At 52.1% G+C, this 13,241-nt stretch overlaps 1 protein-coding gene across 1 annotated transcript in view; it reads left to right on the plus strand.

Annotated features, from left to right (window-relative positions):
- Positions 1 to 13,241, plus strand: part of Cmip (c-Maf inducing protein) — a 227,499-nt gene that overhangs the window by 123,393 nt on the left and 90,865 nt on the right. Inside the window, exon 2 of the mRNA XM_008830636.2 lies at positions 11,535 to 11,660. Within this exon, the coding sequence (XP_008828858.1) occupies positions 11,535 to 11,660 (126 nt within the window). The remainder of the gene's footprint in view (positions 1 to 11,534; positions 11,661 to 13,241) is intronic.

Consider the following 13,241-nt stretch of genomic DNA (forward strand, 5'->3'; position numbering starts at 1 on the left):
GAGAGGCTAAGGATAAAAGAGTTGAGCAGTTTGTAAAGGTTCAACAGTCCTTACCACACAGGTCCTTCTTTTAGTGGGTGTCCCCACTCCCAAGTTCCCAACCCCCCCTACAGAGCCATAGGGACATGGATAAGAGTATGGTTTCAAAATCAACAGCCCCAGCTCATACACAGTGGTCTTTCTGCTGACCAGCTGTGCCCCAGGCCCTGAACTCCCTTTCTTCTTATGAAGAGGGACTCCCAGCAGGACCTCTCCCCAGCGACCCTTGGTAGTATGGTGCCTGTAGGCATCTCTCACCCCATCTGCTTGGCCATTGCTGTCCTTAGACATGTTGGAATGGTGCTGACCTGGGGCTTCTTTGAGTTACTTTATCAGCTGCTCTAGTGGCAAAGGCACTGTGGGACAGATGCCCAGTGCCAGCACTGGGGACCAGATTCCACCCTTCCCATGCCTGCTAAGAAGGCCAGGGTTAGAAGGGTCTGTATGTGGAAATAGCTGGCCTTGGCTCTGTTAGTAAACTTCTTGAAGCATTTAGCCATAAAAGGGGGCAGCTGCCAGGGCTGGCTTCATGACTAATGAACCCCCAACATGTCTCCTGACTGTCCCCATTGGGCCCTGGGATGGCCCTGACCTCCAGGTCCAGTTCCAGAACTTCTGAGCAGCAGGGAGGGGCCTGGTGGGTCTCCTTGCAATCCTCATGCTCCCAGAGCCCCCAGGTGACCCTTCTCAGATCCCCAAAGACTTGGGATGATCAAGAGGAGGTGGCCTGGCCAAGTTCACTCCCTAGAACCCACAGGGTGGAAGGAGAGAACTGACTCCCGAAAGTTGTTCTCTGACCTCCAAACATACTGTGGCATGATTGCAGATTTGCATGTATGTACACATAAATGAATACATGTAATGAAAACCACATACACATACACACACCACACACACACACCACACAAAGCATACTTTAACAAAGTGAACATGATATCCCCAGAATCAGGAGCTAGAGTGTTGCCCTATCCCTGGAAGCTCCTACTTCCCCTTCTCTGTACCCCCTCTACCCAGGGGTGATCATAGAGCTAGTTATCAACTTAAGGCAGATTTCCTAGAACTGCCCTGGGAAACCTCACAGGCTCAGCCAGGCCAGACATCTGGTCAACCCCACAAAGGCCAGCAAGCGAACCCCGCAGCATGCAGTCGGGTTTGCCTGCTGTGTATACGTGTGACACTTGGCAGTGTGTTTCTGTGCATGGTAGCTTTCACTCATGATTAGTTGTCTATGTCAGTTACTTTTCTTGTTGCCGTGAGAAAATTCTGACCAAGTGATTTAAGGAGGAAGAGTTTATTTCAACTTAGAGTTTGAGGGGAAGTGGAGCTTGATGTAGCTGGTCGCATTGACTCTACAGTCAGTAATTAGATGAATACTGTGTCACTGCTCACTTCCTCCTTTATAAAAAAGTACATTTGTGTGTGTGTGTGTGTGTGTGTGTGTGTGTGTGTGTGTGTGTGTGTGTGTGTGTGTGTACATACACATGAGTTCCGAGGAATATGTGTAGAAGTCAGAAGGCAACTTTGGGGAGTCAGTTCCTTCCTTCTACCATGTGGGTCCTGGGGATTGATGTCAGACTTGTCAGCAAGCACCCTTACTCACCAAGCCATCTCACTGACCTACTGTCTCCTTTTTATTTAGTCGAGGACCCCAGTCCATGAGATCGTGTCACCCACATTCAGGGCGGGTGACAGAGACATGCCCAGGAGTGTGGTTACATGGTGATTCTAAGTCCAGGCAGGTTGACATTGAAGATTAGCTACCAGACTTTGTGGGACTCACCCTGGGGTCAGCAGAGCACCATCACTGTCTGCCGTTGAACAAGCTCTCTTCCCCACCCTTTTGTCGATGGACATGTGGTGTGTCTGCCACCAAGGGGGGTAGCATAGTGCTGGGTGGGGGCTGTTTTGCACAGGTCTTCGGGAACATGCTATAGGTTTCTGTGTATGAGGGGGTCGCAGGTGCTAAACTGGCATAGGTTTTTAACATGTGTCCATGGGTTGATTCCTAATGGCAATTTGGAAGCATTCAGGTTGCTCTGTCTCCCTGTCAACACTTGTGGCCATCTTTTCTGTTTGAGCCCCTCTGCTGGAGCACTGCATCTTCCACTCTTGTGGGTTCTCACTCTCTTACCAGGCAGTATACACAGAGACCAGGGCGTATAGCCTGAAGGCCTCTATTTTTGTCTCTTAAGGGATGATGGTGGTTTCTGCCTCCCCAGAGACAGGGACAGCCCCAGGGATCTAGGAGCTGGTGGAGGCAGGGAAAACCTGGAAGATATAGGAGCTGGTGAGGAGGTAGCAGGGGTGCTGTGGGACTGGAAGAGCCCAGCAGGCATATGACAGCAGAGGCCCATCTCCTGTTGTCCGGGCTCCTTTTTGTTGCTGAAATAAAATACCACGACCAAAGGCAACCTGAGAGGGGAAGGGTTTATTTCAAGTTATACTTCCAAGACACAGTCCATTTTTTAGGGAAGTCAGGCAGGAACCTGGAGGCAGGAGCTGAAGCCCAGACCATGGAGGAGCCCTGCACTCATCCACAGGGATGGCTGCCCCCAGTGAGCTGGGCCCTCCTCCATCAATTAGCAATTAAGAAAATGCCTCACAGTCACGCCCACAGGCCTGATGGAGACAGCTCCTCAATTGAGGTTCCCTCTTTCCAGGTGTTTGTGTGAGGGTGATAGAAACCAGCCCGCACAGCTATGTGCTCCTCCAGCTCTGAGGATGGCTTCGGCTTGGCACCCCATGCAGACTCCCTTCCTGAGGTCCCCAGAGTCTTATCTTTGTCACATAAATGAACCTGTTCACTGCAGGCTAGGGACTTTTCAAATGGGAGCCCTTCCACTGCCCTGTCAAGGTCCTTCAGTCTTCTCATGGCAGTCTTGATGGTGACAATCCAGTGGTGTTGTAGAACCAGGGCTCACTGACCACTGTTCTCATGAAGAGACCACAGTGCCAGAGACCATGGGCCTGACCCTTCGTCTTGGTCTTGCCACAGAAGGAGCAAACATCCTTGGTTGGCACACTGGCCGATTTCAGTTTTCGCCACCATTTTCTAGAGAGAGGCACTCATAGTGGGTCTTGTATTTACAGACAGTTCTGATCTTTCTGGTGTATTTAGACACTGTGTCCTAGGCCCAAGCCCAAAGAGTGCCCCCAGAGTCTTAACAGTTACACTGCTGGCAGAGGTACCCAGTGGCATAGGTGAAAAGTGCTCTGTCTCAGGACCCAGATTTCTGTCTGTCAGGCCCCCTGTCACCACAGACCATCTGTCTCCTATGCGCAGCTTCAGGGTGTTAGCCAGGTTCTTCTGACACTGTTCTGTGTCCGGTCTGGACCTGGGGTTACCACAGCAGGCCTCTGTTGGCTGACGACATGACTTCAGTCTTGAGGCCCAATTGCAGGAGATTCCTGGAAGATCAGACATAAACATTTCCTACTGAGTCCTGCTTTGTCATCTGGGCCACTTAGCGCTCTAACCCAGACCACCAGGGCTGCTTGTCTGGGTGCAATGTTTCCATTTGTGAAGATGTCTGAGAAGCTGACCCAAGTCAGGTAAATAAATGCAGGGTGTTATCAGAACAGAGCCGGTCTAAGAACTAGCTCCAAGCTAAATGTGTCCATCCGAGCTTGAATCTCTGAGAGTGAAGTCTAAGGTGCAGTCCTAGCTGCATTTCTAATGCCCAGTGGTCCTTGGGTGCCACTCCACTGGGCAGCATATGGGCCCCCATGGGCCATATCCACATAGAGGAACTTTAATCAGCAAGAAAATACAAAGGCAATAGAGGAGCTTGATTTCCTCTTGTGAGATCTCTTCCTTTGAGCCTGTTTTCTCTAGCTTTGCCCAGTTAGCCCAGCTTGTGGTTTTGTAGGTCTCCACAGAAGAGCAGTCCCGGGGTTGGTGGCTCATGGGAAGGGACCCTGCAGCATCTAGAAACTAATCCAAGAAGCAACAGGATGCAGACCTAGGGCTCCAATTCGGGGCTGCTAGGCATGTGGCCAGCAGTACCCTGAGTGGTCGGGGGCCATGGGAATGCAGTCCTGGGCTCCCAGAGCAGGCTAGGTGGGAATGGAAGGGTGGGATGAAAGGCTTTAGGGAAGATTTGTTCCTAGGAACAAGGCCCAGACCGCATTGCACAGCTGGTTTTACATATGGTTTTGCTTGTGGTAATCGTAAAAAGAACATCAGGCCGTTCTGAGAGACTTTTCCCAAACCACATCTGTGACTTCCTGCCCTGAAGTCCAGGTGGAGTGCTAGGTGTGTGAGATCCAAGGGCAGCTGCCTAGGCCGCTCAGCACAGGAGAGCAGATCTCCAGTCTTTGCTGTGCTAGCCTCAACCGCATCCTGCAAGATGCACGTTCGAAGTGGGCATGCTCCACCCCTGACTGAAGGAGTTGTCCAGGTCCTCATTTTGGGGGTTGTGAGGTTTGATTGTGGGGCTGTCGCTGGGAGGCTTGTGACCTGTTATCACCTCTCTGTGACTCAGTTTCCTGAGAGTGAATACAGCTCCCTTGTCCTAGCCTTGCTGTGTGGTTGAGTGAGGATTTGCTCTCAGCTGGAGTTGGGGGGACCATATGGAGACTGTATTTGGTAAGGGTGGGGTTTTGGGGGCAGGACTTGGTAGGGAGGGTCTTGATCAGCTACCACCCATTGGAAAGATAATAGGACAGAGGCTTTTCACAATAATTGGAAGATAGGTCTGTGTGACCATCGTGGGTAAAGAACTGTGCATATGGTGGGGCATCATTCAACCATAAACAGGAATACAACAAGACAGAAGAATCAAGGCCTAGTCCTGGCTTGGAGCTGTATGTAACGATGCCTGGCATAGGCTGATCTAGGGAGGTGGAAGGTGATGAGCAGGTGACGGGGGCTGGGATGGACAGGAGCAGTAGTGGGTGCAGGGTTTCCTGTGAGGTGCTGGGGACATCCTGGAGCTTGATACAGGTATTGGCTGCTTGGCACCATGGGTATCCGAAGGTTCTGGAATTGTGCATCTCTGAGGGTTCATAGTTAATGAGACTCTATGTGATTGACCTCGTTTTTGGTAGAGACTGAAACCCAGATTTCCCATACAGAACCCCTTGGCACTGAGAATACAGATGCAGTTCTGTCCTTGACTTTATCACTGTGTGGCCTGGGCATGCTGAGCTGGGAGGGACTTCCTGCCTTGACACGTGATGTCACTCCTTGGGACCCAGAACATAGCTTCCTCATGCCAGGAGGATGGGGTCCCAGGGACCTTGCTGACATCATGGTTCCCCTGAGTGATGACTCAAACAGTTCCCATTTATCCCTGTTGTGGCCCACCCAGCCTGCTGCTTACAACCTGGGCTAGGACAAGGCTTCTTCCAGCCTGGAGTGACTGATGGAAGGGCCTTATAGATTGGCTTCTCCTTTTGGGGTGCCAGGACCCCCTCCTGTTGGGATACACGTCTTGAGTCAGCCTGGAGCCTCGTCATGGGGACTGGAGATGCATGAATCACACTTGCTTTATCTCCATGGAAACCAGCAGCAAGCTGGGGTGGCAAAAACTGTTCCCCCAAAGGCAGGGTAGTGAGGGCTGGGGGGGATGGTCACTCCACTCCTGGATGACACACTGGGAGAGAAATCCCAGAAGGCATATGTTGTGGGTGCCCATTCTGAAGGCCTTCAGGACTCTAGGGAATCCTTGTGAGGCTCCTCTGCTGCCTGCTCTGTCTCAGTACAGGCCTTAGAGGGTTCTGGATCAAGAATATACCAGAAACCAGGGGGTGAGGGGCTCTTTGTTGTCTGGCACACAAGGCCCCCCCCAAACTAGTTCACATTTGTCCCCACAGCAGAACAACAAATGCCACAGATCACAGACCTGTCCCCAGGACCGTGTCCCCAACAGTCAGGACCCTGGGTGGTGGCTGTCTGTGCCCTCAGCACCCAGCTCATGCCAACCCCAGCCTGGGTGCTCAGCTCCCAGAAACCCTCCAGCCCAACCTACCTGGTTAGAATTCAGCCACTAGTGACAACCAGCTGAGCTGGTAGCCAAGGCCATGGGTCCCTCTGCCCCGGCCTGGGCTCCCAGTTCTCCTTAATATCTCTATAATGAGAGTAATTTGGCAACATCGGAAAACATGCTCTTACCCTTTGTCCCAGTAATTCCGTTTCTGGGAATCTGGCCTAAAGAAATAACCCTAAATATAGGCTAGAAAAACAGGCTTCACAAGGGTGTTCGCTGTGCGGTTGTTTATTGCTCCTGTAAATTGAAAGCACGGCACTCTCCATGGCGGGAAGGGTAGGCATAGAGAGAAACTGGAGTGAACTCAGAAAGCTCGTATGATGCAGCATGAGCCAAAACTTTACTTTTTGGTTCTGTTAAAAATTATGTTTAGGACTGGCAGGATGACTCAACAGGTAAAGGTGCTTGCCACCAAACCTGATGACCTGAGTTTGATTTCCCAGATCCCAATTGGATGGAGAGAGCCAGTGTCTACAAGGTGTCCTCTATTTTCCACGCATAGGCTATGACATGCATGTACACACATAAACAGATAAATAAACTAATTAAAATTATGTTTAGGGGCTGGAGAGATGGCTCAGTGGTTAAGAGCACTGACTGCTCTTGCAGAGGACCTGGGTTCGATTCCCAGCACTCACATGGCAGCTAACAACTGTCTGCAACTCCAGTTCTAGAGGATCTGATGCTCTCTTCTCACCTCAGTCACTGCATGACACAGGTGCACTTACATGCAGGCAATACACATAAAATTAAAATAAAATATTTTAAGAAATTAAGTTTAAAAGGATCAGGAGGGCCAGGGAGATGGCTCAGTGGGGAAGAGTCCTTGCATGAAGACCTTTAGCACTCATGTAAAAGCCAGGTGTGGTAGTGCCCACCTGTAAGTCCCATGCTGAGAAGACGGATCCCCAAAGCTCACTGGCCAGTCTAGCTGTCTGGCCATCTCCAGATTCAGTGAGACTTATCTCAAGGGGATAAGGCAGAGGGTGATGAGAGAGGACACCTGATAGCCTCTGGCCTCTGTACACCTGCACATGCCATGTCCCGCGCTATCGTCTCGCCAGCAAGAATGACGCAGCACACTCAGGATCCTTCTGCAGAAAAGCTTTAATGCATCTTGAGAGGGAGAGCATAAGCTTACAGGGCGAAGACCCCGAATGTCGGAAACCCAGCCCTTATATAGGTTAGTAAGCCCGTCTTGGACGTGGCAACTCTTGATTGGTCGCAAACTCATCAGCCCATATCACGCCACGAGGTAGGCAGAGACTAGAAGGTGGAAAATTACTTCGGGCATGCGTACTGACTTATTTACTGCTCAGCATGAACCGGATGTGAGCGCCATCTTGTAATGGCGTCTGCAGGGACGGCAGGCGGCTCCCCACAATGCCACATACACCCACATGCACACACATGCATACACCACACATAATAAAAATAAAACTGATTAGAAAAAATATATATATACACACATTCCTGAGCGGCTTCTTTTCGTGTGTATATAAGTGTGATGTTGGGAATTGGGCCTGTGGCCTGGAGCATGCTAGTTAAACACTTCTACTGAGCTGCAACCTTTGACTTTGTTATACTTTATATTCTGGGATAGTTGCATTTGTCCAGCCTGGCCTTGAACTTGTGATCCTCCTGCCTCAGCCTTAAGTTAACTAGGATGTTGGGCCTGGCCTCAGGCTTGGTTCTTGAATGATCTTGGTTGAATTGTACCTAAGTGCTTCGATTGCATTTGTCACATCCCAAAACCTTAAGGGGTCACACAGTGCCTTCGCCTGGTTTGCCTGGTGTGAGTTTTCATTTACCTAAATGACATCCACCCATTACTGTGCAGATCCAGGAGTTCTGGTAGACGGTACAGTCTGGAACAGCAGTGTGAGCTGGTCCCCATCCCTGCAGCAAGTCCCCTCCATCAGCTCTACCCGCCCCTGTAACCACCCGTCTGATTCAGTCCATACCTGATGTTCAAGAGTTGCGGATGGGGGGAGGGGGGAACATCTGATTTTAGGATGCGCTGTAATTGGAACCTTGCCCTGTGATCTTAACTCTAGAGAAACCTGTGTTCAGCTCATTGTTCTATTAGCCATGCCTGTGAAGTCCCTCAGTGGAGGACTGGGCTTTCTCATTCCACCTCCTGCTTACTGTGGCTCTAGCCAGTGTGTGGCCATTGCTGGAGAACTATCAGCCGTGGGTGACTTCCCTGTGGTGTGTCATGTCGGAAGCCACAGAACAGCCATGTTCTGGGGCATCTGTTCCCACACGTCCTGTTTGCCTTGTGAGCGGAGCACGCTCCCACCCACCGAGGACCAGTGTGGCGTATCTTAATAAACAGCTGGTCACAAAGCAGCCTTAGATACAGAGGAAGACGGAGAGGATAAAACAGAATCCCACACTCATGCCCCTGTCATTACCATCCTACACTAGTGTCCTAGTTTGCCTTCAATTGCTGTGACAAAACACTTTGACCAATACCAACTTGTGGAGGAAAGGGTTTATTCAGCTTACATACATCTCCTGGGTTCCAGTTCATCACTGAGGGAGCCCAAGGTAGGAACTCGGGACAGGAACCTGGAAGCAGGAGCTGAAGCACAGGCCATGGAGGAATGCTGCTTACTGGCTTGCTCTCCTGACCCTTGCTCAGCCTGCTTTCTTATGCAACACAGGCCCACCTGCCCAGGGGTGGCACCACCCACAGTGGGCTGGGCCCTCCCACATCACTCATCAAGAAGATGCCCCTCAGACATGGCCACAGGCCAGTTCAATGGAGGCAGTTCGCCATTTGAGGCTCCCTCTACCCAGGGATATCAAGTTGAGGTGGCCTTTTTCACAATCAGCCAATTTATTGATCTCTTCGGTATATCCCAGATGGTGGACTAAGTAAGCCCTTGGCACCTTAGATGTGCTCGAATATTCTCTGTGATTCTACCTATTAAGTTACCATCAGGAGAGCCAGGCTCAGAGAGGTGCAGTGACTTCCTTAGGGACACACAGTAAGTGACTCAAACACAGGTCTTAATGACTCTGAAGATTGCTTTGGGCCAATTGCTCAGCCAGATAGAGGAGAATCGATCAGTGCAAGTGCTTTTTCAAAACATTGTATGCTTAATTATACCCAGCCTTTTCCCATAAAGTCTTGCTCACAGCTTCTGCTCCAAGCTCCTATGGGCCAGTCTGGCCGGGTCATAGAGCAGAGGTAGCCTGTAGCAGCCAGGGCACAAGTAGACACTGTGTTATCTGCCTGGAGGAACTGGGGCCAGAAGTCTCCCGTGAAGCTTGTGGGCCCCCAAACCTCCATACTTTCTGTTGTGAGTCTGGGTAGTCCAACTCCTTCAAGATCCAGCCATGCCCTGTGTCACTGTGGTGAGTCTCCTGTGGTCACTTGGAGATGGGTGTTACCGCCCCTCTCTTGGCTTCTGTGGGGGTACTGAGGGCTTGGGACTTTCGAAGAAAAAGGGCTGGATGCAAGCTGGTAATCCCATCAGCAAGTCCTGGATCCCACACAGCTGCCACTGCTCCTTAAGGAGGGCCTTTAACTTAAAAAATAACAGCAAAAGACTAGCTCCCGTGATGTGTTGTGAGCTGGGACAAACATCTTTAGTTTAGCAAGTTGGTCCTTCCTTTATTAGGAGAGCGATAGTCACCTGAGGATCAGACTGGCAGGACAGGATAGCAAAGGCTCATGTTCCTGTCCTGGTTAATAACAGCTAGCTGGGAGATGGACTGTCAGCAGCAAATACAGTAAATATTTGAAGGTGGATTAGGAAAGCAAGCACAGGCCCAGCCAGGGTCAGGCTGAGCTGTGTGACGCTCAGAATGAAACACACTGCGGGGCCTCCTCCTGAGCAAGCACCAAGGGAGGACAGCACAGGAAGGTACTTACTCTGCAAGACGACAGGATGTGCTATGTGAAGATTGGTGGTCTGCTGAGGGACGATAACTCGGGGCAGGCCGCTTCCTGCCAACACTGTCCTCCCAGCTCTGTTCTCAACTGCCTCAGTGATGGTGTCAGATTGGGTGGGAGCCCCCAGAGGATTGAGCCCTGGGGATGTGCTTCCCAGGTCCCAGGTGGTCCTGTAATCCCCCCGTCTTGAGTGCCTGCCTGCTAGCCAAGCTGTGCCTACCCAACCGTCCTGGTGTTTCGCCTCCCTCTCTTCCCTCAGTCCTCTCAGCTGTTCCTGCCCCTGGGCCTTTGCAACAGCCTGGGTGCTGGGGTCATCCATCTTTACACGATGGCTCTGGCTCTCTGCCACCTGTCACCCTGCCCCATTTGGATTCTTTGTGCAACACGTTTCTCCCATAGCTTATTCATGTGGGTGTTTCATTAGTTCCCTGTCCACCCCACTGGGCTCCTGTCTTTTCAGTACCCTGGAATATAATAGAAGCTCAGTAAATATCTGTTGGATGGGTGAGTAAGAGAACAAGAGACCAAATAGAAAACTTAAGATGATCCGTCATTTGATCGAGGATTCTTCCTGAGTCTGATGACAAAGGACACCCGGGAAGTTGAGGCAATTTAAGCCATCGGCCCTCTCCACCGCCACACACGTGCGCTTCAGCAGACACTGAAAAGGAAGAGCAGAGGACTAAGTCTGTGTGGTAAAGTTGCTCACTGGGCCGTGGACTTTAAATTGCACCTTCCTGTGAGGCACAGCACAGTGAGCAGGTTCTGTTCTAGAACTATACAGGTTCAATCCTGCCCATGCCGTCCCTCGCTGGGTGACCTTAGGCAGGTCACAAGATCTCCATGCTACAGGGATGGCCCTGGCACCTGTTCCCCAGGGTCATTGTGAGATGCCACCCATCATCAAGTTCCCGGGGGCCGGGGGGAGTTGCTGTTCATTTCAACATTGTTTTATTCTCCTCTGACGGTCCTGAGCTCTGGCATGTTAGTCAGGAAACCGAGGGTGCTGGTGGGGCCTGCTGGCCAGTGTGTCCCTCTGATGTCTCTCTGAGACAGTGGAATGCGCTTAGAGTGGTGGATGGCTCTGGGCTTCTCTTGCCCCACCTTTCTCCAACACTGGTCCATATGTTCTCCCAACACATGCAGTGGACTGGGCACTGAGGAAAGACAGAGATAAGCGCTTCCATCATGAAGCAGTTCATCTCTGGAGCTTTAGGGGACAAGGAGCAGGCTGAGTTAGAGCACCACCCCCCTTTACAGGCTGCTGTGTGGAGACTGAGGGTGAGCCTGGAGCCCCTAGGAGCCATTGAAGGATGCTGAGCTCGGGATGGACACTGGGGTTCCAGCTCTGTCCTGAGCTGGGCCCAGTGGGTGCTGAGGGGCAATCCTCAGCCCTTGCCCTTGGGGTGTCCCTTCTCTGCACTGGACCAATTTCCTCTACAACCCTCCCCTCAGCAGGGCGATGCCAGTTGAGAACTCTGGCCCTTCCCTTGGTCCCTGGGCAGCTCCACCATCAGCTTGTCACCAGCATCGGCTTCTGATGTAGGGGCCATGCCTGCTCTTCTAACCTGGGCGTGTCTCTCTCTTTTTTTCCCCAGCCATCTGGGTACATGGAAAACTCAGTCTCCTACAGCGCTATCGAGGATGTTCAGCCGCTGTCCTGGGAGAACGCCCCGAAGTACTGTTTACAGCTCACCATCCCGGGGGGAACCGTCCTGCTGCAGGTAGGATGAGTATAAATAAGAACAAACAATTTCCTCTCCCTCCTCCCCACTGCTCCCTCCACGGAGGCCAGCTGTTGTCAACTCAGAGAATCACAAAAGCACAGACAGCTCCCTGGAGACTGGAGGGGGGGCTGTGCATGGATTAAGCGCCTGCTGCATGCTTCCCACGGGGCAGGAGCTTGGCTTGCCACTTGTTAGTTCTCCCAAGCCTGAGAAGTTCTCCAGCCATCGGGGTACATGGCCATGAAGGAGTTCTCTGGTCTCCATTTTACAAATGGGGAAACTGAGGCTCACGGGCCAGTGGTTGGGCCTCAGGAGATAGTGAGAAGTACCAGAGGCTGAGTCTGCTTTTTGCTGTACAGCCTTCGTCTTGTTGGTTAAGTTTTTTTGAGACCAATGTAAATATGGGGTCTGTGTATATATCAGTGAGGGTTTCTGGTTGGAAGTGATAGAAATGTCATTCAAACAGCAAGCCACATGTCTCTATTTAATACCTGGGCATTCCAGGAGAGGACTTCAGGCACAGCTGATGACACATCCAGGGACAGATGATGTCATCAATATTTAGTCTCTCTTCCTCTCTTTCCCCCTCCCTCTCTCCCTCCTGGCTCTGCCTCTCTGTGTTAGCATCAGTGTGACAGTAGGTGACTTAAACTGTCGTCATGTGGTGGGAAAGGACCTGGTCCCCCCTTCCCTTCCTCTCGCAAAATCCCAGGGAAGATTCCGGCTGGCTCCACTGGTACTGCCTCCCCGCCCCGACCCCCCACCCCCACCTGCCACCTTGGGCGTGCCCTGCCCTAGTCCTCTGTCCACCTTTGGCAGTGGCTGCCGATGGCCCTCCTGGGACTACCCAGAGGGAGGAGGTGGTAGGCTCCCCTGGAAAGGAGACATAGCAGGTGGAAGCCAGTGACTGTGGCAGTGCTGAACACTGTGTAGAACATCCGGGCCCTTCCTGTTCTCACGGAGGACACCAGAGTCCAGGCTGTCCCAGCCTGTCTCCCTTGGCCCCCATGCTCTGCCTCTGTGAGCTGTGTCCTCGTCATGTCCTCTCCAGCCAGCAGAGCACCCTGGTTCCTTCTTTGCTTGTCTTTACTACAGGGGCACACTCAGCCTCTTCCATGGCCTCTCCACCTCTCTCTTACCCATAGCACCAGGTCCGTGCACGGCTGGGCGGTGTCAGACCCTGTGGGGTGGGAGATCCTCTGGGCAGTCATGGCCAAGACAGGGAGGGCCCCAAGGACACCAGGACAGTCCACTGGAATGTCTTTCCTGCCTCGCCATTGCAGTTTCAAACTTGCCCCTCCCTGCAGCCCCATCCTGATCCTCACCGCCAGCCCCTGGGGGAAGGCCAAGCCATAAACAAGTGATTACCTAAGCTGTGTCTCAAACACAGATAGGTCCCACAGGACTGGGGGCGGGAGGAGTGACTCAGGAGATAGAGCTTGCCGCCCCCCCCCAGGGATGCAGCATCAGCGTGGGGTACAGAGGGATAAGTAGGTGGGTACCAGGAAGGGGCACACACCATGGGCGGGGAGGACGGGCACACCTGGTATGAACGTGGGGGCTGGCTCTTTGCTACAG

Source organism: Nannospalax galili, unplaced genomic scaffold (assembly GCF_000622305.1).
Source record: "Nannospalax galili isolate Female #2095 unplaced genomic scaffold, S.galili_v1.0 scaffold2675, whole genome shotgun sequence".
Lineage (NCBI taxonomy): Eukaryota > Metazoa > Chordata > Mammalia > Rodentia > Spalacidae > Nannospalax > Nannospalax galili.